The 27603-nt window shown below is 42.0% G+C and overlaps 4 protein-coding genes across 7 annotated transcripts; 1 reads left to right on the top strand and 3 right to left on the bottom strand.

Moving 5' to 3' along the window:
* Positions 1–1198: 1198 nt before the first annotated feature.
* LOC104928070 (free fatty acid receptor 3) lies at positions 1199–3064 on the bottom strand. Its single transcript, XM_010742288.3, has one exon. The coding sequence runs from the start codon at positions 2914–2916 to the stop codon at positions 1867–1869; it is 1050 nt and encodes a 349-aa protein (XP_010740590.1). The 5' UTR covers positions 2917–3064; the 3' UTR covers positions 1199–1866.
* A 161-nt stretch (positions 3065–3225) lies between these two features.
* Positions 3226–9488, bottom strand: tekt2 (tektin 2 (testicular)). The gene is made up of 10 exons (XM_010742277.3): positions 8744–9488; positions 7403–7562; positions 7164–7289; positions 6866–7071; positions 6634–6777; positions 6425–6539; positions 6169–6276; positions 5915–6058; positions 5701–5780; positions 3226–5412 (listed from the first exon to the last, which is right to left on the bottom strand). The coding sequence occupies exons 2-10, from the start codon at positions 7556–7558 to the stop codon at positions 5208–5210; spliced, it is 1284 nt and encodes a 427-aa protein (XP_010740579.2). The 5' UTR covers positions 7559–7562; positions 8744–9488; the 3' UTR covers positions 3226–5207.
* Positions 9489–9982: 494 nt separating this feature from the next.
* usf2 (upstream transcription factor 2, c-fos interacting) lies at positions 9983–17946 on the bottom strand. 2 transcript variants are annotated; one of them, XM_010742278.3, is made up of 11 exons: positions 17770–17946; positions 17000–17043; positions 16747–16862; positions 14240–14359; positions 13984–14146; positions 13761–13848; positions 13407–13451; positions 12903–12961; positions 12661–12752; positions 11620–11748; positions 9983–11210 (listed from the first exon to the last, which is right to left on the bottom strand). In XM_010742278.3, exons 1-11 carry the CDS (start codon positions 17805–17807, stop codon positions 11121–11123), a joined length of 984 nt encoding a protein of 327 aa, XP_010740580.1. In that variant the 5' UTR covers positions 17808–17946; the 3' UTR covers positions 9983–11120. The 2 variants fall into 2 exon arrangements, with proteins under 2 accessions (XP_010740580.1, XP_019109992.1); XM_019254447.2 differs by lacking the exon at positions 13407–13451.
* LOC104928071 (lamin-A-like) lies at positions 17935–27540 on the top strand. 3 transcript variants are annotated; one of them, XM_010742289.3, is made up of 13 exons: positions 17935–18151; positions 22347–22703; positions 23891–24047; positions 24506–24631; positions 24738–24908; positions 25023–25148; positions 25235–25455; positions 25534–25807; positions 25896–26003; positions 26088–26207; positions 26292–26348; positions 26784–26978; positions 27093–27540. In XM_010742289.3, the coding sequence occupies exons 1-13, from the start codon at positions 17961–17963 to the stop codon at positions 27126–27128; spliced, it is 2139 nt and encodes a 712-aa protein (XP_010740591.2). In that variant the 5' UTR covers positions 17935–17960; the 3' UTR covers positions 27129–27540. The 3 variants fall into 3 exon arrangements, with proteins under 3 accessions (XP_010740591.2, XP_019109949.1, XP_019109961.1); XM_019254404.2 differs by having other exon boundaries at positions 26781–26978; XM_019254416.2 differs by lacking the exon at positions 17935–18151 and adding an exon at positions 21138–21841 and having other exon boundaries at positions 26781–26978.
* Positions 27541–27603: the final 63 nt, after the last annotated feature.

The following is a 27603-nucleotide window of genomic DNA, read 5'->3' as shown; positions in this document are numbered from 1 at the left end:
ATCGCGGAGCCTTCGTCACTTATGAGGGATTATTTTACTATAAACCAAACATGATCAGATTATGTAGCAAAAATTGTAAATGTCTCAATTAATCATAAAAAACATAAAATCCTGTTTGATTTTTACAAACTTTACAAATAAAAGATGTTTAAGAATTTGCACGTTTTGGCAACTTAAACATGAAACTTTATCACACCAATGTTTCTTTACATTAGCTTCAAATACAATAAACAAATGCATCAATAGTTACTGCATTAAAACAGACATCTGATTGAAGACTTACCTGTTAATTGTTCCTGTAAATGACTTGTTTTCTGGCAGTCGACCGGTGTTGGTGTCAGGCTCGGTTAAACAGCCCGAGGGGACAGATGGGTTCAGGATGCAGCCTGAGCTTAAATATGATCAGTTTGTGTCGTAACCCTACCAACACTGTCGGTCTCAACAACAAGCCTGTGTGATTGGTGTGCAACAAGATGCCAAATGATCCCTGGCTAATCTGCACTGGTAAATGAACATTAAAGACACATAAAGATGGGGCGGTGTTCAGCTCAGTTGGTAGAGCGGCCGCCCCATGTGCCAAGGCTCAGTCCTCGCTGCAAAGGCCTAGGGTTCGAATCTGACCCATGGCTCTTTCTGTCTCTATCAAAATAAAGCTGGACAAGACTTAAAGATTAAATGTATTTATCATGTGTGTTACTTCCGAGACCTGTAAGAGTTTATTTGCAGTACACGTTGTGTGTTTGTAAAGGAGTAGTGCTCATCTTATGCCTGGATGTGATGTATAAAACTGATAAACTCATCAGCAAACATAACATAGAATCTATGTTATCTTTACAGTTGAGTTTATGATCTATGTAAACGATCGTTCATTCGGTGCGTTAAAAATAGAACGATTTATAGACTTTTATTGGAGAGTAAAACATGAGAAAATGAAGAAGTAACACACTGTGAAAGATCTCTGATGTTAGACACAGTCGACAGGACAAAGAAAATCCTGCAGATTTAATAATTATTTCACACTTTTCTCAACTTACAATATGATTTATAGTAAATACTGACATGTAAGATTCCAGAGAGATTTAAAAATTGCTAATGCTGCTGCTTGATAGTGTTCGGTGTCTGTTTACAAAGCACAAGACTCTTATTTTGAAAGTATTTTAAATGAGTTTTCTTTATTTTTTTAAAGAAGAAGGCCGCACACAATACATTTGTAAACACCATAGCTTCTTTTGAAGGAGAACTATGGTAAATTAGAGAAAACTAATTAACATGTTCAGAAACCAATCAATGAATGTACATGCTCTATTTCGTGTCAGTGAGTCATGGAAAAATCATTCTTTATTAGTTACAAGTCAAAGGATCTGCTCGCAGGTTTGTCTGTCTTTGAATCTAGAAAATGTCCTTATCTATATCTGCATTCGAAAACACTTTCCAAGAGATGTCATGACATGTTTTGAACCTTGATACAGCTTGCAGCACTAACAGGAAAAAACACTAGATGGAGCCATTTGCCACCAAACTAACTGACGTAAAGAGATCACAGACTGTATAAAAATTAAGACTTGTTGAATTATGGAGTTTGAAAAATAACATTTCTACCGAGCTTCCTAAAGTTTACAAAAACACAAACATTTCCAGGTCCCTTTAGCTCGTCCCTCTGTGGGGAGTCATCTGCCAAAATACTGACACAACATGGGACACATGAACATTTCAAAAACACCTTTTGTCATCTATTTTTTTTCTCTAAAAACATTTGATCTGAAGAAAAAAGGGAAGTCATAACTTGATGACAGTGTGACGGCTTCTAGCAGACTATCCATCAATGTTGATATCCTATTTCTCCTGAAGTCGCCACCCATTGTGACCTCACTCCTGACTTTCTTTAGTCACCTCGGCCCCTGCCTGGCTCTTCTCAGATAGTGTTGGTGGTCCCTTGACATTTGCAGCACCTTTAGCACTGTTACATCGATGCCGAAACCCTTCAATGTGACTGAACTGGCTTTGCCGTCCGCACATTCTTCCCATGACTCCCCTGGACACTGCTGGCGACAGCATCAGCATGACCACAGGCTCCAGGAAAACATTACAGGAGCTTGTCAACATAGCGTATGTCCTCCAGTCTATATTTTCCTTCAACGCAAACCCTACAATGTGCGAGGCGTTGTACGGTGCATAGCACACCACAAACACTGCCAGTGTCGTAAGTGCAACAGTCAAGACTCTTTTCTTTCCAATAGGACGCAAATTTGAGTGCCACACCAGGGTAACGCAGCGCAACGTGCAAAAAGACGTCACTATAAGAGGCACGATAAACAACACAATGGCCATCTCCAGGCGTAGAGGCAGCAGGACAGCCAGCTGGGAGGCGTTGAAGTGGTCGTAGCAGACTGAGATGTCACCCTTAACGGAGACAAAGTTAGCCCCTCCTTCGGCCACCAGAGCAAAACTGAGGTGGATGAGCACCACAGCCCACAGGGCAACACTGATGAAGCAAGAGAGTCGAGCACGGCGGTATCTCTTGTAGATAATTGGGAATGCGATGCTGAGGTAACGACCCACTGTCACAGCGGTGATGAACAGACAGCTGCCGTACACAGAGGAGAAGAGGAAGAAGCTGTAGATGAGGCAGATGGGTGCTGGCAACTTCCAGTCCTGAAGCAAAGTCTCCATCGCCTTGATGGGCATCCAGGCCACAAGCACCAGGTTGGCCAGGCAAAGGTTGAGGGCGTAGACCACATTGGGTGTGGCACCATGCTTGGAGGCCTTGCGGACATACACAAATAGGACCAGCAGGTTGGCAGGAAGGCCCAGCAGAAAGGTGAAGGTGTAGACAAAGAGGGCGATACAATCCTTTAGTTGCATATCTTCAGTTTCGGCCATGGATGCATAAAGGTAGCGCTTCCTCTGATTTACCATGACAAGGGCAAAGCCTTAAAGAAACTCAAAGCAGACAGGAAGTCCCAACGGAAAGCAAACAAACTGATTATTTGATGAATAGATCACATCTTTTAAAAGACAGATTCTCCATTTGTGGCAGCGATGTCTTGGTAAGAGCTGCTGTAGTTCCAAGTTTCTCCCTTTGTCATGTCCCGACCCAACTCTGAGATGTGGCAAACATTTCTGAGAATGAAAAAAACAGGGTAAAAAAAAAAGAGGCGGTGGCCACAAAGGTGCTGATGCATGTGGGCATGAAGGGGGCGAGGTGCATACGACATCATGACAGAGATGCAGATAAGGAGACGCATCCAGTCATGCAGAAGTAGGAGGGCATTTAGCAGGCACCAGTCCGCCTTAATTACCCTCTCAATGATGGGCAACAGACAGGTAGCATCTGGGCTCTTAAGTGAAATGATTCAGAATAATTCAGCATGTCAGGAAGCACATGGCAATCCCCTTAAAGCTGAGGCTTTCCAAATGAACTGGAGGGCCAGGCAGTAAAGTCATAAATGTGCTGGAGCTGATGGTCGATGCGAGGACAGGATGGGTTGGGCTTTGGGAAAACGGTGACTTGTTTGTGGCGTGGAGGCGCTTCTCACAGTTTTATGGTGGAGAATGAGTTATTTAGTGTGTGTGTTTATGTGTGAATGTGGGTGTGTGCTGTTGGTGAAGAAAATGGAGCAGAAAATCTCTGTGAGTTGTTGCAGAGGCATTTTATTGGCGTAGAATGATGACACCATGAAATGTTTTTCCAAGAAAAGAGCAGTTCAAAACACGGCTGGTAGCTGTTTGATTAGTCTGTTGATCCAATGGTCAAAACAAATGTGTGTATAGTTACTCCTCTGATATGGTAAAATGAATGTTTGCAAAGTAATGAATATATATTTACCTTATTTATTAGCTGAGGTGACATTTGTACAGTCTTTATATTTACCTCTCATATTTTTCTCCTGACATTGCGGAAGGTCTTTTAAGGACAGTGGTATGATGGTCTATAATTAATGTTTCTCATGGTTTTAAAAGGCCAAAATACTAACCACGAACCAAAATCTTAAACCTACAATATTTTTTTGGCCCCTTGAGGGCAGCAGCATCAAGTTGTGAACACAACACCTTTAGAGTTTTCAAACTTGTTGCTTATTCACACATCCAGCAGTAACGGAGCAACTTTATCTGTCCACTAGATGAATGTATGTCCAATGTTTACTGTCTTTTAGCTTTAGTTTTTGGTCTCAACCAAGCAGCAACCTCGTACAAAAAACAGTTTTGGTCTCTGTAGCTAATTTCCCCGTTCATGACAACTGTACTGAGGGTGAATTTATATACAACTCACCTGTTGAGATTATATTAAGGCTTAAAGTTATGCAGGATTAAGAATGTGGCAGCTTTGACAGGTAAGTGTGGCTTGTTTGAGCAACCAGGCCTCAGGTCCACCGATGATCCACGTCTTTGATATTAAGGCTGAGCTTTGTGAGTGAAACAAAACAATGTCTAGGACTCACAGAAGGTTTTTATTAGGGGGTCCATAACTTTGAAATACTCCGTACCCTTTCTGAGATGTTTCATAATAAGAATTATGTAATATGGTACTAATTACAGGGAAAAAAGACAGCGTTTAATTGGCAGGTACTGATTGTAATCAACTTCAATCAAGTCCTTCAGTTATTTGCACTCTACAGGCAAGCATAAAATTGTATCATACAGTATTTTACTGCTATAATCAAAAACATTTTTCTGAACAGACTTTTTCATTTTCAGAGCACAGTCCAAACATTTCTTTAAAACAGATCTTTCTCTGTTGTCGACATCCATTTGAAGACATTTCAACTCAGGCATGTGAGAGTTACGGAGGGTTTATTGTCTGTGTGATTGTGTTTAGTACCTATTTATCACTATTTTTATCTACACCGCGTATACTGTATGAGTCAAAGTTCACGGCATTATCGCGTCTTCATGCTCCAAGCGGCGTCACTTGATCAAACAACAGGATGAAGCCAAACAAAGCCATTAAAGCTAATGGTAGATTAAAAAAAAATACCAGGCATGAATGTGAGCGCTTTCATTGGGGAATTTTTGCAGACAATGACTAAACTCTACAAACAGACAAACTCATATGCAGAAAAACAGACATATAGACTAGAGGAAACAGACACAGGTAAAGTACATCCTTGGTAATTCAACAAAACAAACGTAAAAGCAAATTAACCACACACAATCAAGTCTATTTGTCGAGTTACATCCCTTCCCTTCAAAATCTGGATCCCGTCGTCTTACTGAGCCAGCAGCTGCAGGTTGCTCCTCCCGCTCGAGTTGGTGAGTGGAACCAGCAGTACCGGTGTTTTATCGGTGCAGGACGGAGATTTAAGGCGAGTACGGGTGTTCATGCTTCGTTGTTCCAGAGACAGAGCTTCCTGTTTTCTGGAAAGATCCTGCAGCATGCGAGAGTGATGGAGCTTCATCTTCTGCAGAGAGTGTCTGAGGGAAGAACGATGGGAAGGTTTAGAGTGATATCTTTCCTTTCTGGTATTAAAAAGACTCAAACTATTATTTGTTACTTTAACTGGATTATTTCTGATACCCATATTTACTTGAAAATAGCACAACTCATCAAACGGCCTTGAGATATATTGTTAATCCAAATATTAATTGAGTTACTGGATGGTTGAATGATATTTGACCCATGACGCTCTTTGTGCTTCTCTGTCATGTATGTATGTATACTTATCTCCACTTGGTGATCATAGTAACAAAACTGTGACTCACTGAGCCTCGGAAAGTTTCTGTTTCAGCGCCATGATTGTTGCCTCCAGCTGATGGACTTCATCAACAAGGCCGTGTTGCACCTGCAAGAAAGAAAAAGTCAATCAAGATAAAGCCTCTTAATGTTTCTTAATTAAATTAATCCCAATGACCTAACCTGAGCTAACTCTTGCTGTTACTTCCACTGCTACTGATAATATTTTATATTTATTTAAACCTCGTCTCTGCACAGGTCCATGCCAGGTCTGTTGGTCCTGTTCTCCAATCGGGTGTGAGCCAGTTTCAGGGAGGCCGTCTTCGCCTGCAGATCTGCATCCAGTCCGTGGATGTCGCTCTCCATTTCTGCCATTTCATCTTCAGTCTATGGCACATGTACAGAGTCAGAAACACTTCACTAAAGACAGTAATCTCTCACCTTTCCAGTGTTTCTTTAAATTGTAACCTGACATTATAAACTCTTAGATATCTTACATTTTTTATCTGCCACTCCAGCTCGTCGCGTGCCTGCTCTTCATGGTGATTACGCTTACGGAGAGCAAACTCTGTGGCTCTGCGCTGAGTGTCCAACTCATTCTGCAGCTAAGAAATACAGAACAGAGGAAGAATTATTTTACACAGCGGACCACGGAAGAAATCAGAGATCGATGCACAATATTACAGACTGTTAGGAAAACCAAAGAGTGAATCATGAAATAAACAAATCCTTTAATATCCTTTGCCTTTATACCTGGGCTCTGGTGAGACTCGTGTCCTCTCTCATTTGCTGGGACAAGTGCATGGCCTCCTCGGCACAAGCCACATTATACTGGCTGAACTGGACCCACTCCTGAGGGGTGGATGAACTACAACAATGACACCATTTGTGCATTTTAGTTAACCAGGAAAACTGACATAGGAAACATTATTTTACTTCTGTGGATGTAAAATTTTAAGGACCCTGGTGGTATGCGAGTCGGGTTGGTCTTCAGGGATATCTGCGGTGACTTTTTTGTAAGTGACAGGCAGGTCATATCAATGTCCAGCGCGTCCATCTTGTTTTGGAGGTCAGCGGTCAGTTGATGTCGAGCCTCCTGCAAAACACTGGGAGCAAGAACAAACAAGGTGGTGAGAGAAAAGGCACAAAAAAGAGTCCCTCAGAGATTTTCACCTCACATCATGGTGCACTTACCACAGCTGCTCGAAGGCCTTGTCTATGTGCTGCTGCAGAACCTGCTGCACTCTTTCAATCAGCTCCACTTCTTTCCTCAGCTGCTCGTGGACGGGGTCAGTGACGAGCTCGTACCCTCGCCGTCCGTCACGCAGCGTCAAGCATTCACTGCTGACTTCCAGGGGAACGGCAGTCGCAGCGAGCGCCTGCTCGGTTTGCTCCTTTGACTGTCCCAACACACATCAGGGGTCACAAAAAACAGGTCTGACACTTTATAAGACAAGCTCTTAGTTATTTTAAAAGTTTTAGGACAAATCACCAGCGTCAGAGCCTCCATCTCCTCATCCACTTTCTGTGCACAGATCTCTAGCGTGTCTTTCCAGCGAGCAACATCCCAGACCCGGTCGCTCAGCCTGCGAGAGGTGTCGCTTTCATCCCAGGTTGTCTACAGAGCACAAAAAAATGACTGAGATGAGGCTGATAAAAGTGTGGACATATAAAGGACCTCATCCTGTAAAAAGAGACACTGTTCAGTTCTCCTCACAAACAAACACCCACCTTACAGTTGGTCTCGTTGCGTAGTGACCTCCCTTCCTGCCGGATCACATTAGACACATATCGCTCATGCTCTGCGGTGTCAGACAGTTGGTGGTTGTTGCTGTTCCACTCTGACACATTGTGGCGCAGGCCAGGCTTCGCAGGAAGTGCAGACATCTTACTGCATGCGGCAACATACAAACATACAAATCACTATATTGCCAAGTTAAATGTGCAGGATTTGTTTTAAAGACACTCCGTGGAGTTTCACAATAAGACAGACAGACATTGTACAAGTCCAACAGAGTTATCATAACATGTATGCAATGAGAGAACATAAACCACAATACAACTTTCAACAGATATTTGGCCTTTGACAGAGAAAATCATCATTTCCTGTGCAGTCTGAATGACACAGAAAACAAACAAACAAAGTGCACGACGATGATGTACAACGGGCAGTGAAGGAAACTGAAGTAACATTTAGTTAAGTACTATGATTTGAGTATTTCCATTTTGTGAAATAATATATCATTTGGAAGCTATGTAGTAGTTAATCATATGACTAACACAGAAATACATGTATTACTATAGCTACAGCTAACCAAGTGTGTATTAAATAGTGACACTTAGCACCACATGGGCGTTTAATATCACTTAGTATACTTAGAGTATAATCAAATATTGTATAACATTTTTTAAGTGACTCAAAGGTGTTGTGTTATGTACACCGACCAGCCACTTCATTACTTATTTACATTACATACTTGAAAGGTGTATAAAGGATATATATATATATATCTTTTACACCCCTATGTATTATGAGCTGCCGTGACAAGTGAATTGGGATCAATTAAGTGTAACTTACACTTGTACAATCCAATGTGATCCAATACAACTCTGACATAAATTCTTATGAAGATTTTTTCTGTCAGAAAGTTGTTAATTTAACCATTGGCGGTGTAGTTTAAAGTATGTAGTATTAAAGTTTTAAACTGGACTGCATTGTATTGAGGTGTTTCTATTATTATTGACATACACGAGAAGGCCACAATATTAGAAAACACTTTTTAATATAATACAGTTCAGTTTAATACTACTGCATAGTACAACCTCAACATTTAAAGTTTAAGTTTGAATGCAGCATTTTAATGTAAGCTTGTGTTGAAGGTTGGACACTCAGGGAACTTGTACTGACAGTTATATTAATATGTCAGACCCCTTCAGACACAAAATGAACGCCCAAATCTCTAAAAAAACAACAACTAGCAAACAAAAAGTAACAACAATTTAAAATCAGCCTACACACGTCATGACGTTGAACGTCGCTTTAAGGTTCGAAACGTTGAATTTTTCACTCACCGAGAGTTCTAGAACGTTCCGACAGTCTGTGCGTGCTGGCTTTCACTGGACCAGAGGTTCCTATGACAACCGCTACTCGACGCGTTGCCGGGCAACGGGTAGACGCAACGTTCTAATTCCTTAATAATTTAAAGAAAAACATCGCCCTGGCAACGGTTTTTTTAACGTTTGTAACGTACAGAGAGGTAGCAACCAATAAAGTGAGATCATTTAAAAACAATTCATAGATTTTATCCATCCAGTGATCAAATTGTTAGAAGATTCAAACAAGATATTGATGTGAAATGCACTTTCTGTTCTGAACATATTGAAACAGTTACTCATTTTTTAAATTTTGTCCAAAGTTTGTGGATCTGTAATTTTATTGCTAAAAATGTTGATAAAGATTTTAAGTTGTTTTGGAGGGATGTACTGTTTGTGTTCTTTGACTTTAACAAAAATAGAGAAAAATTAAACGAAACATTTATTATCAATCTCATCATACTGGTGGCGAAATTTCATATTCATGAATGTAAATTTACTCAAAGAAAGCCATCTTTTGTTGCCTTTCACAGTGAGCTCAGGCAGTACATTGTTTCCATTAAATTTTCTAACAACAAAAAACATTTGTGAACAATTAAATATACTAGTCTCTTTCTCCCCCTGGTGTAGAATATACATGTGAAATGGTTTTGTAATGATTTGTATGCTACCTTTGTTTGTGAAACAAAGTTATAATAAAATAAAAAATAAAAAAGTACAGAGAGTTAGCACTAATTACGTACTTAAAACTCAAAACGAAGCAAAAACCAAGTCTTACTTTGACCTTTAGAGTTTCGCACTTGCTACACAAAGTGAAGGAAATGTCTGTGATGAACACCACTCAGGTATAAACACTTCTGTTTTTATTGTAGTATCAGAATTAGTCATGCCAGTGGTTATATTTCCATGCTGTGGTGACTTTCAGTGTAGACAAAAGCTGGTTAGTTACAACTATCATCACTCGCATCCAAACTGCCCTCAGCACATTCCTGACCATGGTCGTTTTACGGTCTTTATGTCAGCAGCAACGGATCCCAAAGTTTAAAACAATTAGGGAATATTGCCAAAGAAGAAAAGAAAAGAAAAAAGCCACTTTGGGTGTCCACTAAAATGCAGCAGGACTAGTGGGCCAAACAGAGGCCGGTCTCAAACCAAGACCTCTCATGACTGAACTTCTATTTCAGTGCATTACACCAGTGACCTATTAAAGCAGGTATACTGTACAAACCATATTTTAATGCCCGTTAAAAATGACTCACACGTTGAAAAATTATCTCCATACTCTCATTTATCTGTACATTGCACCTAATGGGGACACAACGGAGATCTAAACTCTATATGTAGAGACTTCATCGAGTCTGGGAACCACTTTGCCAGTGCACTATCCCAATTACCTGAGCTATGTTAACACCTAGATTCTCCAACAGGCTTCTATTAAGGCCTTGCACTAAAAATAAAAACCTCCATGCCTGTGCTATCAAAGCTGTCAGAAAAGAAATATAATATTTTTTTATGTTTTTTTGATTTACTGACATTGGACTGTGTTTATAAAGCTGGTGAGCTCTGCCTGGTGCGTGGAGTGTCAGTGTCAGGAGGCAGATTTTGAAACAATTACCTTAAACTGCACACATATCAGCTATATACACATACACACATGATCCACTGACAGTAAAACTATCCTTAGTAACAGTAACGAGCGCAATCAAAATATCTGATTTGCCCGCTCTTAGTTCGTTGCCGGGGAAAGAGTAAAATCAGAGATCAGCTTTTTCTTCATCTTACTGCGTTTACACATTCTTTAAGGACTAATAAATTAAAGTTAAATGGAAGCTATCATTCATGTCACATTTAGTAGTTTCAAACACAGCAAATGTCAACAAGAAAAGAATAATAAAAGGGAACAAAAGTAGGCTTTTGTGGTACGATAAAAAGGTGTTAAAAAGTAAATTTTCTGTGGCAGGTTCATAATTTAAAGTAAAAAAAAAAAAGAAAAGAAAAGAACGTTTGGTGCAAAGCGTGGTGCTGCTGCTGTGCGGAGGTCGTTTTTCCCATGAAGCGGAGGCAAGAGGTTCAGTTAGCTACACAGTTAACGGATTTCAGAGTGTTCAGCCTTTCGGAAAAGCTGGAGGTGAAGCTGGAGGTGGAGGAGGCGTCTTTTCACTTTGCAGTCCTTCAAGTGTTCTTCTCGAGCCCTGCACGCGTGTTCGTTCTTTTTTTATTATTATTGTTGCTGTTGTTGTGGTCCAATTTCAGATGGAAATTGACTCTCATCGTTATTCCTTTCCTGGTATTGTTCAGGTGGGTGGGAGGATGCGACATTTGTGTTTGTGATGTTAAACATGTGTCCAGTCCACAATCACTGTGGTGTTGCATCTCCATTGACTTCTATGCCGTGCTGCTGTAGCTGTGCTCGTAGCAGTGCGTTATCGTTCTTCAGTTCCTCGATCTAGGAAAAGACAGATAATTAGACATGTAGAAAAACACGTGTGAAAATGTTAATGACCCCATCTAGAGTCAGTGTCCAGTTGGTTTTTGGATGTTTCACATTGGATTTCTTCTAAAAAATGTGTTAGTAATTCAACCTGTTTTTTGTAATTCTTCATGTAAAATTGCGATTTTAGATTCAAATCTCTCTCGGAATATATATTTAGAGATAAATACTGTTTTGGTAAATTACTGAATTGTACCAGTTTGATCTCTATCCGGCACAGTTGACAAATAAAATGTGAAAGTTTCAGTTCACGGGGCCTGCATCACAACATTTTTGGTTTCTATTACACAAAATAAAAAGGTTAAAACATGTAAATTCACTTCAGTCTGAGTCAAAGTTAGACAGGTTTATATTAGAAGTTAACCTGTTGTCTAAGCAGCTCGTTGTCCATCTCGACCCGCTCCACCTCTTTGTAACTCTCCTGCAGTCGCTGGTTACTCTGACGGAGCTCTCGGATGTAGTCGCAAGCTTTGGACAGGATGCCTCCTTTACTCTGAGAAATACAGCACATAGGCGTGTTAATCATCACTGAAGCATTTCACAACCTTTCCACTAACTCTTGGTTACATATGGATTAATATCAGATTAATAAACTGCATAAGCAATAGCTCAAGTCCCGAGCTAATACAAAAACTGCTTATTAGAGTCTCAGTTTGACTGAGAGTCTGTGGCTGTGGTCACATCTGACCTTCGACATCAGATATGCAAGCGTGCATTAGGTGAAAGGACAGAGTGCATCGAGAGTGCATGCAGTCAAGTAAGGAAGTGGTCAGCTTTATGAGTCAACGGGCGTATGGGCGGTGTGAAGAAACACTGAGGGCAGAAAATGCAACGCACATGCAAATTTAATGAGACCACAGATGTAAAACTGCGATCAGCAGTATGACCTGAAAAAACCCCTGAAACATAGAGACAGATTTAAACTAATTAAGAAGACGTTATTATATCCATCTGATTTTTTAGAAAACATAAATCTGAGGGCTGATCTCTGAACATTCAGGTCAAGGACATGTTAGTGCAGCAACTCGTAGATAGATGTATCATGTCCAGTAGTTGGTAGTGTCGGAGAGGAGAAGCTCTCTGAAGAACTGGAGGTCTTCAGGAGGTTTTTGAAGGTAGAGAGGGACGCCCCTGATCTAGTAGGATGTTTAACCAACGGGGGACAACAGACGAGAAAAGTTTGGATTGCTCTGAGCGTACAGGTTAATTGGAGGAGGTAATATATGCCTGTATAAGACTACTTTGTCAGCAAGTATTAGAGATCTGAATCTAGTACGGGCGGCTACAGGTAGCCCGCGGTGATCAGAGGTTAGTCGGTCATCGATCATGACTCGTGTTTCTCGCTACTTTCTCAGAGAGATTCAGCTGGAGATCTTCAGAGATCCATGCAGACTACAACACTCACCGCTCCAGTCCGGCTGTCTACGCTGCAGTCAGGGATGATTTTTGAAAGTGTTACTATCCAGTTGTTTATCTTGTCTCTTCTTCTTCTCTCCACTGCAAAGAGAAAGAAAGCCGTGGTTCATATACAGCTTTTTAAAAAGAGGTCAACCATCAGAGGACCTTTGTACACATCAACATACCACTACCGTCTGTGCAGCAGTGACACAATTAACACTCGTGACGCCTCTGACCACACACACACACCTTCATTGTGCTGTGCTCTTCGCCTCTCATCTCTGGGCGCCCGTGGACCGTCCACCTTCCTGCAAAGACACAGCAGAACAAATTTTCCAATGAAATCGTGAATGAAAACGTCGGACTTTTCAATAATAAACAAATCTGTCACATCTGAACTAGAACCCAGTCAAACGCACCCCGAACAAAGACCCACATTTTATCTTTTTTTGTTATTATATATTATGGCTGGTTGACGAGGAGTACCCACATGCACCATTAGGTCTTTATTAGTCTTGGCTGTGTCAGGAGGTGCAAGGCACAGCCGGACCTTCACGTCCGATGAAAGGTTTGTGGGATCCAGCCGCTGATTTATTGCTTCTGGCCTCGTTTAACAGGTTTAAGCTCAACATATAACTCATGATACAAGGATGCTAATGATTGATTAGTGATCCACCAAACGTCTTTCTCTACAACACATGATGGGGGGCAGGATGGAGGAGGGGGGGGGGCGTATGTGAAAGTTCTTCTCACCAGTTTGAACTGCCATGCTGCAACATCTCGCTTTCACCGAGGTCTCTGGGGATGGCAGGTAAGTAGGACAGAGTGTGGTTTTCAGATGTTGGATGTTTTAAATGATGGATATAGATTTTCTTTTCTTTTTTTTTTTTCTTTGTATCTTCATTTGTACACACAATGACACAATAAATTTTAAATAAAAAAAGGGGGGAAGGAAGAGGTAAAGAACATCCGATCCACTGTGAAGTTACAGAAAAAAGTTGAGGGTGAGGTGAGAACTCGGCCAAACACGTTGGGAAAAGAGGAGAGTTTTTTTTGGTAACTTCAGGGATGGGATGAATGTAAGGAGAGGTGTTTTGTGATACTTACGCAGTGTAGGTGTGTGTGCGTGGTGCGATGGTACGAGGAGCCGTCGTCTGCAGCACCTCAGGAGGGCTCATCATCACGTAAAACTGACCTGAGACAAACACGATGTGTAGAATTACCCCAAAATGACGCTTGAATCACAAACAGTTGGATATTTTTTAATTGAAACATGGACACGGTCGACAAATCTTTTCAAACAGACGCTGAACTCTGTCTTTTTCCTCACCTCCCGCCTGTGTGATCGTCGGGTCGGCGGTGGCCTGCACCGACACGGCCGTCGCTGTCCCATCGCTGACGGTGGCGGCAGGGAAATAAGCGAAACGTGTCTCTCCTCCTACGGTCTCCCCACCGGGACTGCCGCCGTTACTGAAAGGGTTCTGGATAACAGCCTGGCAAAAAAAGAAAAGAAAAAAGATGGAGTCAAAAACAAGTCGGTCAACTAGTAAAACACATCAGACATCTTTACACCTGCTTCGACTCACCTGTGCCACCGCCTGAGGGGCTCCGGTAAACGCTGCCGTGGAGACGACGCTGACAGCTCCGGTCCCGTCAGCTGTGGCTTCTAACTGATCTTCTGTTACCTGAACCACCCGATAGGTCACCTGAGGACAGAGCAGACAGGGAACGCTTAAAATGGGGTTTGTGGGTAGTGTTGCAAAATTTATGGGAATTAACGGGAATAAACAGGGAATTTACAAAATTGAAGGTTGGCCCTTAGGAGAAAACTTAAATACAGTTGGGGAAAATATATTTTAGCATAACTTTCTTGACTTAAACAATCAGATTTCAGGCAAGTACACTTTAAAATATCTGCTATTCCTCAATCACATGCACATAGCACACTGCTACTGCTTTCTTCTGAGCCCGTGATCGACATAAAGTGAAGTGAGTTCTGATGATATTACGGGGTAAATATATTTGATGTATTGTATTAATGTTTAATTTTCCACCTTTTTGCAGCCCTATTTGTAGGTAGCTCTTCTGTAGGTCACCTCCATTGTGTACCTAACTTTTACATCACATGTGTTCATCGTGTGTTTTGTTCGTCGTCTGACCGTGAGAAACCGTTATCAGGTGTTAACATCGCTCTTCTGTTTTCCCATGACACCTTGGGGTTCGTGGTTATTTCTAGAATTCAAATTAATCACTAAAAATCGCCCGGTGTGTATCATTTCCTTTTTTTTTATTTTTTTAAACCCAGGTGTTATCCCAATGTACTAACAGAGGAACTTGCAATCAACCAACAACACACCAAACCTCTCCTCCAAACCGCAATTGTCTAGTCACAGCTTAGCATCTGTAACTATTAGTTAAAGTAAAGATGTAAGAGATGGACTGAAAGACTAGAAAGAACTACAACTGCAGCAACATGGGTACTCACATACATATATGTATGTACATGAGCTCGCCATGTGCTCTTAACACGCTCATAGACTAGGGGGGAGGTTTATCCCACTAATACTAATAACAATAATAACTTTGTGGGGAAAAGATGTTCATTAAAAACAATCTTAAACAACATCAGATCGTCCTTATCTAGCCGTATGAAGAAAGCCACAAAGAGATCATAAAAAAAACACAGAGGACTAAGTACTACATCATATTTTGCTAAGAAGTGCATACTTTTATTGTGAAAGGATGAAATCTCCTTCAACTTTTAAGCTGTTCCTGGACCAAATGAAGTCACTCAAACATAACCATGGATTTATATTGTACAAGCTCTTTTAGAGAGGTGATCCATAGTGGATGTAGCTACCTGTAAGGATACGAGTACAGCATAAATTACACTAGGGAACACATTAGCACGGCTTGTACTCATACGCATGTATCATGCACTATATACATCTGTATATAACAGTATATATAACACTGGGGAACACGTTTTTTGTTGAGTTAGGTCTCACAGCTGTTTTTAACTAATTTTTAGGTGCGGAATCCAAAACCGATCTCAGTTTTTTCTCTATCACGTCAAGTTTTTGAACTATAGGATCCCTGTTTTATTAAAAAATCTGAAAAATACTGTATTTAACAGATATGTGCTTGTTTCACCAAACAAAAGTCTGTGCAATGATCTTTTTGCTCTCTCCAAACCATGGGGATACCAAATACCAACTTCTCACGTGTTCCTTTGACCCACATCCGTAAACTCTCCACACACTGCTTGCACACTTTGTGAGGGGCCCATGTCTTGTTGTCTTGATCACAGAGTTTTACTTTAAAATATGCAAAACATGCTTGTTTGACAAATGCACTGATGTTTGCTTTCCTCTGACTTGGAATGGTGAAACTAGCACAAATACAGCGAAAGGAGTCAGGGTTGTTTAGGCATTTACATATACCTATATACCTATGGAAATTAAACACTAAGGTGGAATAGTTACAAGCTTTGAAAACTACAAAAACAGCATCAAATCAAATAGAACTTACAACGGTGTGCCCATGGTTACGAGAAAAGCACTAATCCTCTTCATTCCTACTATGCTGGCTTTCTGTGTGCAGATATTGACAGTACTGACCTATTGGGAGCTGCACACACCTCTCACCGCACTGTCTCAATGTGTGACTGCACAAACAAGTTGCCACGTAGCTGTAAATGAGTCTGACTGTAATCAGCTGGCAAGTCTTACTACAGCTAATCAGTGGGGTTTTGCTTATCTTGAGCTGTGGAGAAGAAACTAAAAACTGCTAGATGCAATTTTGGAAACAGCATAAAAACTTTTCAAATTGTTCCCCAGTGTTATTGACATAAGTTCCTGTTAGTTACAACTCTGTCCCTGTCGTGTACAACTCGTCTGTCTGGTTTGTCTTGCTTTATGATTTCTTTATTTGTGGGCAGCAGAAGGAAATGCTCTGCGTATCATTATCTTTGCATGTTTACTCCTCGGCTGCGGTTATTATTCACCGTGACGTCCCTGTCTTATCTTGTGAATCAGATCTTGACTTCCTGAATATGACAAGTTGGGTTTTTTTCCTCCTCCTCCGTGCTCACCTGTCCTCCGCTGTTCTCTGTGCGAAACTGGTACTGCACATTGTGGTCAGCAAACGCAGCCTGCGGGACACCGGTGATGGTCACTGCAGTCTGCTCCTCTGTCCCCACCGCCTCTCCTGCAACACACACACACATTTCAATCTGCAAAAAACACATGCATGCATGTGTGTGTGGATGCATATCTGCAGACATCACGCTCAAAGATATAAAACTATCTTATCAAGGGGTTTACGAGAAGAAACGAAGCTCCCACCTTCCTGTAACTGCACCACCTCTTCTGTTTCCTGTTTGTCGTGACTGAAAACACACACAAAAAAAACACACAAATGAGTCAAATGCACATTTCTCAGAAATAACATCATTAGTTATAAATGCACATGTGGAGCCAGATCTCATTGGCTGTTATGAATGGAGAGCGCCCCCAGGTGGCCACATGAAGGAGGAGGAGGAGGAGGAGGAGGAGACGTGTAAGACATAAATAAAGTGATACATGACAGAAATAATGTTTTGTGCAACTTCTGCAGGATTAATTTGATTTTTTTAAACAATTAAAACTCAAGTTTGAATGTTTGGATTTGATGCACGCGATAAAACAAACTTATATTTATTAAAAAATATATATTTTTTAAAAAAACAGCTCATTTCAGTTGAATTTGTTTAATTTTAATAGCAAATAAGTCGCATTTTGTGCAGAAAATATGGAATAAATATGCATGAATAATATATCCGGAGCTGTGCATTTCATGTCAGAGATAAATAAGAAAAACAGCGATGGTTGATTGTTGGAGATTTGCAAGAAAAAGGCGCAAAATGTCTCCATAAAAATGTCCTTACGGAAGCCGAAGCATGCCGCACACTCACACATCCGACCTTACGCAAACAAGCAGAAACTCCGGAGCGTGCAGGTTTATTATCGGAGCAATGCAAAGGAGAGAAAAGGAGGTTTTGTTGTGTTTTTTTTTTTAGGCCGTAGTTGTTGGGAGCCATGGCTGAGCAGGAAGCGGCCAAGCAAGCCTCTCTCACCTCGCCGAGCTGTCCAGACTCTGCTCCAGCATATCCATGAAGGGGTTTGGAAGCGGGTGTGAAAAAAACGCCGATATTCAACGACACTGATTTACGGAGAGATGGAAGCTCTGATCACGGGGACAAACACACGGGTCATGTGAGGAAGACAGTCCAGGACACGTGAGGCACCGACCGGGCAAGGAGCTAAAATGGAGGCCGCTGCTGAACACAGAGGAGGAGGTGGTGCTGGAGGAGGAGGAGGAGGAGGAGGAGGAGGGGGGTGGAGGGAGCTGCGTCTGCGTCTGTGCGGAAAACACCAAAAAAACAGAAGCGAGGCGGCGTTTACGCAGCTTCACGGAGGCTTCAGGCTGGTTTTCGAGTCACAGCTGGATGTGTGCATGTAAAGATGATCCTTTTTTGTTTTTTTGTATATATATATATATGTGTGTGTGTGTGTGTCCTTTTGGTTTCCGCTTTGTCGCCCTCGCTGCGCACAGCTGCTGTTTATCCGCGCAAAGCTGCGCCATGCGCCCGATAAGATATGGAGTGGATTACGCGAGTACGCGCGGTTTGTTGTGGCCAAATTAAACCAGCTGTTTGTTTGTTTTTTTTCTTAATGTCGCTTTATGTTTGTCAGATTTCACATATTTTTAAATGTGGCAGCCACGTGACCTTTTTGGATGGAGAGCTTTGGCGCATTTACGCGCGTTTTCTCGGTTTATTTCCGCGTAAAACTCCGAATATTTTTGATTATTCGCCTTAAATTTTAATATGTGTGCATTATATTTCATGCACTCTATAATGTTTACCTAAGGCTGACTATCAGCCCACCAACCACACTTCTTCTTTTTTTTTTTTTTTTTTGTCAGGTCCTTTTTGCCCAGGTGACCACAGAGATCCAATACGGGTTTTCCCACAAACCACATGACACAAAGTGTCCATGTCGTCGTGCCATAAGCAGACACGCAGGCAGCGCTCAGTCTTCTCCATTATTCACTTTAATGTCCTGTTGGACAGCTCGTGTTTTTTATTATTCTGAAATCAGACAACATGTCGAGTTGTTGGACAGCAAACAGCGGATCTGTTTGTCTCTGTGCGCAGCGAGTGGGATGTCGATGGTGTGTCTGCCAGCAGGCTGATGATGTCCTCAGGAAACCAACAGAGCATGTCTCTCTTTAAATCTGATTATTTTGTGAAATAACACCTGTTTTATTATCCAGTATTCATGTGCACAATAAAGTGACATATTTTATATTTAATGTGTAACAATAACTGAGGAGGACACGCTGCAATCAAACCAAATAATATAAATGAATAAATAATAAAATGTGTGTTTCACCAGAAAACACCAGTTTACACACATCAGATCCTAACAATATAAAATATAATACAGACAACAACGTAATATGTTCTCAAGCAGACATCAGATCACGTTATATACGTTAAAATGTTTTCCCTCAGATCAGATCAGTGGTTTCATCATCAGTCAGATGTCTGTACAGCTACTAAACTAAGAGAACCGCATGTTTAAATCTCAAATAATCACAACAAGCTCTAGTTACTAGATATATTTTATCATTTAGATTGATAAGAGGCCCCACATGCGTGTCCCCAAGAGGTCACAAGAAGATTTGGCATGACAAAGTAACTTTTTATGGATATTTCATATTTTATACAGAACAGAACAACTGATAAAGTGAATAATTAAACCAAGTAATTAACATTAATAGACGCTTTTTCATGAGTTTCGTGACCGCTGCACTTTGTCTTTCATATTTGCAATGTCTCCATGCAGACCTCATGTCTCATTTGTTTAACATCCGCATTTCCTGTGAAGACATGAACTAATTAACCCAAATAACGAAACACAAAAGGCGGATGCACACACCACCAGACTGATAAACCATATTTTTTACCATCAGACTTCTTAACTTTTAATCTAACAGCACTGCTCCCTGCACAAAAAATATGCACTATCAACCACGACTGCTGTTCCTGAACCAGGACGGATACTTCTGTAAACAGTTGTCACTTTACTCACTTTACAGGAAACCCTCAAAATTTTTATGTGTTTTTATTTCCTCAACTCGTGCTCTTAACGCTGAGCTGAGCTGTTTTATCTCGTCCAACACATTTCACGTTTCACTTCACTGTACTGCTGTTAAACTAAATATGACAAATAAACCTGGAAACTGACCCAACTGTTCTCTGTTTTTATTCTTGTTTTAAATTAGAATTATCACGTCTTTGGGTTTGTTAAAGTCCTTCAAATAAAACAGTATATATACTGTAATGGTGTGTAAAGAGTTTATCACAAACATCTCCATGCAGACTTCTTTTCTGATATTTCCTGGTCATTTCCTGTCTGATTATTCCCAAAAGAAAACAACATGAGGAAAAATCTGTGACAAAGGGCCACGTCCCTGCTGCTGCTGCTGTGGAGACACAAACACCAAAACAACAGCAAGTTCTGACACAGCCAATAAATAGTTTAAATTATTCTGCTGTTAATTAAAAATGTAAGTGTGGCGTCTGCTATAGGGTACTTATTTCATTAATGTTTCATAATATGTACAATGCAGAGATGAGTTTTCCTGATTTTAGTGACCTTTGATACAGTTCTCTCTGTTACACATATTTATTTTTAGATTTTTAACATTCATACACACTTAATGTTCTTCCTTCCCATTGTTCTGTTGATTCCCTCCAATGCAGCCTGAGGTTGTTTAGCAGAGAGTGTGTCTGTGTTCAGGTCTTCACTGCGACTTATTCTGTCAGATTATGTCTTAAATAATAATTCAATTAATAAATCAACTGTATATCTTTTTACAAAAGTTGTCTCCCACCATATTAACCTTTGTCGACTTCTAGTAGGGGAGCAATCCACAGTGTTCTGGAGCATACTGTAGCTTATATCTTAAATAATAATTTAAACTTTAAAAAATATCAATTAAATTTAGTTTTATTCCTAAAAATAGGCCTACTGTTATGTATATTCTTTAATAAAGTTACTAAGCTATGTGGCTGTGAAGTGAAGCCAAAAACTGCAGTTCGTCTAACGTCCACTTGAGGCTGGCTCCAGAAGTGAGTCAGTCTCCATAAGTCCCCATGTTCAAATGTCCAACTTCACAGCAGAAATAAACATGTTTACAGCCTGGTACAAAAAACAGTTTTGGTCTCTGTAGCTAATTTCCCCGTTCATGACAACTGTACTGAGGGTGAATTTATATACAACTCACCTGTTAGAATTATATTAAGGCTTAAAGTTGTGCAGGATTAAGAGCATGGCTGCTTTAATTGACAGGTGGGTGCTGTCACATGTGGCTTGTTTGAGCAACCAGGCTCATTCAACCCACCTCAGCTCCACCTGGCAGAGGCAGGACTACACAGATGATGGCAGCCTGGGCCACCAGACACCGGATGTGATGTCAATGAAATCAAGGCACAGTCCAACTAAATACGCTTTGTCGACCTCTAGTGGGGAGCACACTGGTTCCCACAGTTGTTGGCTGTGTCCTAACTTGATCTCTTGAGACAGTTTTACCAAAGCTGAGGAGTACGAAACACCTTCCAGAAACTGAACCGACCTTTTCAGACGTTTTCAGTACAGAATAAGTCAGTAAGTTGGATGAAGTTACCTCGAGTCTGTCTGCATGAAAACAGGCCTCGAGGTCTGAAAACTCCACATCTGTATTTAAGAGTCCAAACCAGCGGTTTGAGTCAAACAAAGTACTCGAGCAGAACTCTCTGCTTAAATTTATCCCTCGTATGTATCAGATGACTTCTTTGAGTAGCGAGTGACTCATTCATTCAGACTGCACACCCATTACAGTGGGATGGAGAGAGAGGGAGAGAGAGGGAGAGGAACAACCACCTACCAAATGCCAAACTTGAGGCCAGCCTCTCTCCTCTCCTCCCATCTCATTCTTTCCTATATGGGCACTCACAGATTAATCTGCAGACAGCGCAGTAACAGGCTGAACACTGCTGAGGACACTCTGATCACAAGATTTTCAAAAAAGAAAGAAAAGAAAGTCTACGATTCATCCTCGGAGCAGAGTTTTCTCTTCATCTGATCGGCTTTGAAAAGGTAAATCGTCTCCATCTTTTGTGGCGGGGGCCTTTTTTTATTTGATCCATTGGGTGGAGTCGATAACCCCTCCCATGTCTTTCTGATTTATTAGACTCTTTCTTAGTCTTTTTCTTTGTTTTGTGCCATTGCACTCAAAAGAGTTGGACGTTTCGGGGAAATTTGAAGTTAATTTAGTTTAATTTCAATTCTAAACTTGCAAAAAAATCGACTTTTATGCATGAATTGCGTGTTTTCATCATCGTTTCCTGGATTTATATTAATCGCAGTGCTTGCTCATGGTGGGGATTGTCGGGCCTAGACCTGCTCTGTATGGAAAAAGTCATGGGATAACTTCTGTTATGATATATAAATGAAGTTTAATTGAATTTAACAGTCATAAATGTGTACAGGACTTCCCCCATCCACCTATGTAAGATACACACTATATTAAGTCCGATTGCAGCATTTATTGTGCACAAAAACAAACTTTTAGAAGTTAATAATCACGTTTTTTTCTCTAAAGATTCCAGATAGCTGCCATGGCGACACCCAAAAACACCCCCCGAGGTGCAAACACTCCCCTCGTGTCCCCAAATCGCATCACCCGTCTCCAGGAGAAGGAGGACCTGTCCAACCTCAACGACCGCCTGGCCGTCTACATCGATAAAGTGCGTTTCCTGGAGGCCGAGAACGCCGGCCTTCGTCTGCGCATCACCGAGTCCGAGACAGAGGTCAGCCGAGAGCTCACGGGCCTGAAGGCCGCTTACGAGAGCGAGCTGGCCGATGCCCGTCAGACTCTGGACTCCGTGGCCAAAGAGCGAGCTCGCCTGCAGCTGGAATTGGGCAAACTTCGAGAGGACTACAAGGAGCTGAAAGCGAGGTGGGCTGCAGCACATCACTCTAACAGTGTTTCCTACACGTGTGCAGTGGAGTTAGTGTGTGGTGGTGGTGGTGGTGGGGGGGGTTTAAGGAAGTTAAAGGCCCTGAATTCCTTAGAAGCACCCATGTGTGTTTGTGAGATGTCGTTCTTTCACAATTAAAGCTCAACTGTGTTTGAAATAACATCAAAAATATTCCTCCTACACATAAAAAACTGAGTTCAGATGGGATAAAACTCTTAAAACCAGATAGATAGCAGATCTCCTTTGCTCTGCTGTTACACAACATTTCAGCGTTTACCTTTGTCCTTTAATTATCGCTGTAGTCTAGTCTAGATTTATCAAACCTTCTCGAAAAGAAGGGCGCAAAAACTCTCTAACTATTTCCCCTTTTTGGGTCAAAAATGAAACAAGTCAGCATTGTGTAACTTTTAAACAAACTTAAAAGAAGCTTCTGATCCGGGTATTCTGTTTATCTGATAATCAGGAGATGAAACAGCTTCCCAGAGGCGCCTACAATCCCCAAGTGTTTCCGTTTGTTTATTAATGCACGAGTGATTGCAGTGTTAATATCTAACACATTTCTGCACGTGTATCTGCACAGCAGCAGAACACGCACTGACTCATTAGCTCCTAATAGCTGATGCACACAGAGTGTCGCCTCGCTGCCAGGGCCGCTCCCTGTAGCGTTTGCATATCCTTCCCATTCCTCACTCCAGTTTGACGTTAGACTCCTTCTTCGTGCTGCCACATCCAGAGTCTGATGACTAACTCTTTCCCTAAGTTTTCTCCTCCTTCACCAAAGTAATCATTATGGACACAATACGTGGCAGTGTTTGTGGGGCTCCACTCCCGCCCCTGTTATTTTTCCATAAATATTGAGACGAAAGGAAGAAGCCGTCGTGTATTTGGCAAACGCCAAGACGTTGCCATGGCAGCGCCTCAGCTAAACACCAACGGCTGTGGTTGTGGCTACCAGATACACGGGGTTGGATGTAGATTATTGTGGCCTATGAGTCATATGCACCAAGGTCTTTCCCGTAGCTCAAAAATAGCTCATGCTTGTTTGATTAGACCCTGTAAAAGAAAGCCAGTTCTTTAGTTACGAAGCAAAATGGGTGTTTGTCCTTTTTCATCCACATGCACATCCAATGAAATGCAACATCTGAGACTGTTTTGGTGTTTACAGGAACACCAAAAAGGAGTCAGACTTGGCCGGCGCCCTGCAGAGGCTCAAAGACCTCGAGGCTTTGCTCAACTCCAAAGATGCGTCCTTGACTACGGCGCTGGGAGAGAAGCGAAACCTCGAAGTGGAAAACAGGGACCTAAAGACGCAGGTTGCCAAGGTAAACTGAAACCCACGCTCGGCTGAAAAAACCCAGTGGAAACACATCTGGGCTCCATCTTTCTGCAGTTCGCTTACAAGCTCTCACCAGCTTCTCATACATAATCCTCTGTGTTTTCCACCCTGTGATGATAAATCAGCTTATCAAAGACTCAGTTACAAGCCTATTTTTGCCTTCACCGCAAGATAGTTTCCTGTGGACTCCTCTGAAAGGGCCTTACATAACTTTCTTGAATGAAAATGATTGAATCCAGTGTCCTTCTTGCGCCCATGTGATGCAAAATAAAGATGCATTCGCTGACTTTAGACTCTGTCATGGCTGCTTGAGCTCAGACATTTTGATTAAAGAGCAGCTCTCCTGCCCTCTTACTATATTTACTGCATGTTTCTGCGGCGTGTTTGTGTGAATGTTTGCTCATTGCTGTCTACTAATATTGGCTTCCCGTTGTGCTTTCTTAGCTGGACACCAGTTTGGGCGATGCCAGGAAGCAGCTGCAGGATGAGATGCTGAGGAGGGTGGACGGAGAGAATCGCATCCAGACCCTCAAAGAGGAGCTGGAGTTTCAGAAGAACCTCCACTCCGAGGTCAGAGTCCTCAGTGAATCTTTTGTTTTTCACTTTTTATCGCACCTTGTTATTTCAAAACGCACACATTTTTTTTGGTTAATGATTTTTGGGGATTTTCCAACAGGAACTACGGGAGACAAAGCGGCGCCATGAGTCTCGTATGGTGGAGTTGGATAACGGGCACCAGCAGGACTTTGAAAGCAAGTTGGCGGAGGCGTTGGTGGAGATGCGTAACCAGCACGAACTGCAGATCAAAATGTACAAGGATGAGATAGAGAAGACCTACAATACCAAGGTACGCCATCAACTTAACGCGCAGAATAAATATCAAGAACCTCAAAACAAAATGAGATGATGCATCAGACTGTTGAAGGTGCTCATTTTCTACCTTCTTGTTTCTTTCTGTCAGCTGGATAACGCTCGTCTGTCGGCGGACAGGAGCAGCCACCTGGTTGGAGCAGCCCACGAGGAGCTCCAGCAGACCCGAGTCCGTCTGGAGTCCATGTCCTCTCAGCTCAGCCAGCTGCAGAAACAGGTGATCTGAGATAGGCAACATGAGCATGAAGCCTGTATCCATTTTTACTTGTCTTATTTTGACCCGATGATAACTTCATGATGTAGTTGGCGGCCCGCGAAGCGAAGGTCAGGGACCTGGAGGATGCCTTGTCTCGGGAGCGAGACACCACACGTCGTCTGCTGGGTGAGAAAGACAGAGAAATGTCCGAGATGAGGCAGCAAATGCAGCAGCAGCTGGACGAGTACCAGGAGCTCCTGGATGTCAAGCTGGCTCTGGATATGGAGATATGTGCTTACAGGAAGCTGCTGGAGGGAGAGGAGCAGAGGTATGTTGGGCCCACAGTGAGTTTTACAGTGTCCCATGTGCCTCAAGCACTTCTTCATCATCTCGTTTGTCCCTGCAGGCTGCGCCTCTCTCCCAGCCCCCCACCCATCAAAGTGACAGGAAGTCGTTCCTCTGCTTCGGGCGCTCACTCTCGATCAGTCCAATACAGCGCTCAAGGCTCTCCAACCAAGAGACGCCGTCCCAACGACACCGACAGCGAGGCTTCGAGCTTTGCAGGTGGAGCTGTGGCCCGCACTCGCATCACCCAGCAGGCCTCGGCCAGCGGACGGGTCACCGTGGACGAGGTGGACCTGGATGGGAAATATGTCAGACTGAGCAACAAAGCAGATGAGGTGAGAAGATGAATAAAATGATGGGATCCTCTTTGGTTTTAATACACGTATAAGTTCATTAACCGCCGAGTCTTTGTCCGCCTGTCAGGATCAAAACTTGGGGAACTGGCAGCTGAAGCGTCAGGTGGGATCTGGTGCTCCCATCATCTTCAAGTTCCCGGTGAAGTTCATCTTGAAGGCAGGGCAGAGGGTCACGGTAAGCGACACCTTTTACTCAGCAGAATCACAAATGTGCACAGCGATGAACAGATTACTCACAGCACGACCGTGTGGTTGACAGATCTGGGCCTCTGGTGCTGGTGGAACCCACAGTCCTCCATCCGACCTGGTGTGGAAGGGTCAGCCCTCCTGGGGCACCGGAGACCTGCTGCAGACCATCCTGATCAGCGCCAATGGAGAGGTACTTTAGATTCACACACCAAATATATGACATATTTATTTTTAAAGTGTCAGAAATAGCCAATAAATCAACTTTTTTCTACAGGAAATGGCGATGAGGAAGATCACCCGCACACACATGGAAGAAGAAGACGATGACATGGTGAGAGAAATCTGCAGGATTCACTAGATGCATAATTTAATATGATAAATGGAGCTTGAATTAGACTCATAACACTTTTAAACAATCAGTGCCTGGGATAATCTGTAAACCTGTAATGTAATGTGGATTTCTTTGCTCGTTCTGTGGTTGATCTATAACGTTTTGAAGTGAGTGAAATGGACATAGAGCGGAGAAGAAATCACAAAGCTCGACCTTTTTTAAATGTGTATACTGTGAAATCAAAGAAAGTTTCAAAAAGACTTCCTTCGCTTAATTATAATATAATAAATTATAGAAATAGTTGCTGATATATCAACTAATCATTTAGAGAAGAGTTCTGTGTGCCCTCTGAGTTTTCGCCAACAATCAAACATGAGGAATATTTGCAGATTTGCTCTGGATGTTGAAACTCAATCTGTCTCTTTGCCTCAGCAGGTTGCTCACAGCACCTGTGGTGACAGCGAGTACAACCTGCGGAGCAGGACGGTGGTTTGCGGCTCCTGCGGACTTCCCTCGGATAAATCCAGCAACTGCTCCGTGACTTCAGCTTCCCGCTCTTTCCGCAGCGGGGGCCTCTCCGAGGGTTTACTGCCGCACTCCTACGTGTTCAGCACCAGCACTCCTCGCAAGGTGGGCACCACACACAACACCTCCAGCTCATGTAACGACTTCCTTTTTGAATATTTTTAAAGGTTCCTGTCTTGAATTTTTGAAACTGATTTGTTTGTCGATCTTTCCTCTTAGGCTGGACTCAGACTGGAGAACTGTAAAGTGATGTGAGCCCGTGGATCCATGCTGAAACACTTCAACTATTCAACCAGTTTTCAGTTATTAGTTCTTTAGTTACCAGTTGTAGTTATTAAGTTCAGGTCATGTACTTTTATTCTAAGCAATAAAACTTTATACTGCTTTTTTTTATAATGTACATAAGCATGCTTCTTGATGATTAAATGATGCATACATTAAGTTTCTACCTTCCACCTTGTAGTCCATTATGAGCCTAACAGCTACTTTAACAGCTTAAAACAACCGTTTGTTTGGGCTAATTGTCCCTGTTACATCAAACTCTCATTACTCTCTGTAGTGTAAGTACATTTATTTTGAAGATAATTGCTTCAGGAGTTAAAGCAAGTAAACGGACCCAAACTTTGCTACAGATCAACAGAATATTTTGTATTTTTTACTGATATCAATAAAGACATTTTCAGAATTCTGCCGTATTTGTTTTGATAAGCAAAAGTGATGCAGCCACTAG

Source organism: Larimichthys crocea, chromosome XIII (assembly GCF_000972845.2).
Source record: "Larimichthys crocea isolate SSNF chromosome XIII, L_crocea_2.0, whole genome shotgun sequence".
NCBI lineage: Eukaryota > Metazoa > Chordata > Actinopteri > Sciaenidae > Larimichthys > Larimichthys crocea.
The sequence above is the reverse complement of the archived record's forward strand: the minus strand, read 5'-3'. Positions and strand labels throughout refer to the sequence as shown.

Excerpts from the sequence above, each read along its gene's own strand:
- LOC104928070 (XM_010742288.3), bottom strand. The coding sequence starts at position 2,916 with ATGGTAAATCAGAGGAAGCGCTACCTTTATGCATCCATGGCCGAAACT.
- tekt2 (XM_010742277.3), bottom strand. The coding sequence starts at position 7,558 with ATGTCTGCACTTCCTGCGAAGCCTGGCCTGCGCCACAATGTGTCAGAG. Across the intron at positions 6,059-6,168 it reads TGGAGTGGCAGATAAAAAAT|ACTGAAGATGAAATGGCAGA; the intron begins GTAAGATATCTA and ends CATGTGCCATAG. Across the intron at positions 5,413-5,700 it reads CAGAAACTTTCCGAGGCTCA|ACACTCTCTGCAGAAGATGA; the intron begins GTGAGTCACAGT and ends TTCTTCCCTCAG.
- usf2 (XM_010742278.3), bottom strand. The coding sequence starts at position 17,807 with ATGGATATGCTGGAGCAGAGTCTGGACAGCTCGGCGAG. Across the intron at positions 17,044-17,769 it reads AGTCTGGACAGCTCGGCGAG|TCACGACAAACAGGAAACAG; the intron begins GTGAGAGAGGCT and ends GTGTGTTTTCAG. Across the intron at positions 11,211-11,619 it reads ACGAGCTGCTTAGACAACAG|ATCGAGGAACTGAAGAACGA; the intron begins GTTAACTTCTAA and ends GTCTTTTCCTAG.
- LOC104928071 (XM_019254404.2), top strand. The coding sequence starts at position 17,961 with ATGGAGGCCGCTGCTGAACACAGAGGAGGAGGTGGTGCTGGAGGAGGA. Across the intron at positions 24,048-24,505 it reads TAAAGACGCAGGTTGCCAAG|CTGGACACCAGTTTGGGCGA; the intron begins GTAAACTGAAAC and ends GTGCTTTCTTAG. Across the intron at positions 25,456-25,533 it reads CTGGAGGGAGAGGAGCAGAG|GCTGCGCCTCTCTCCCAGCC; the intron begins GTATGTTGGGCC and ends TTGTCCCTGCAG.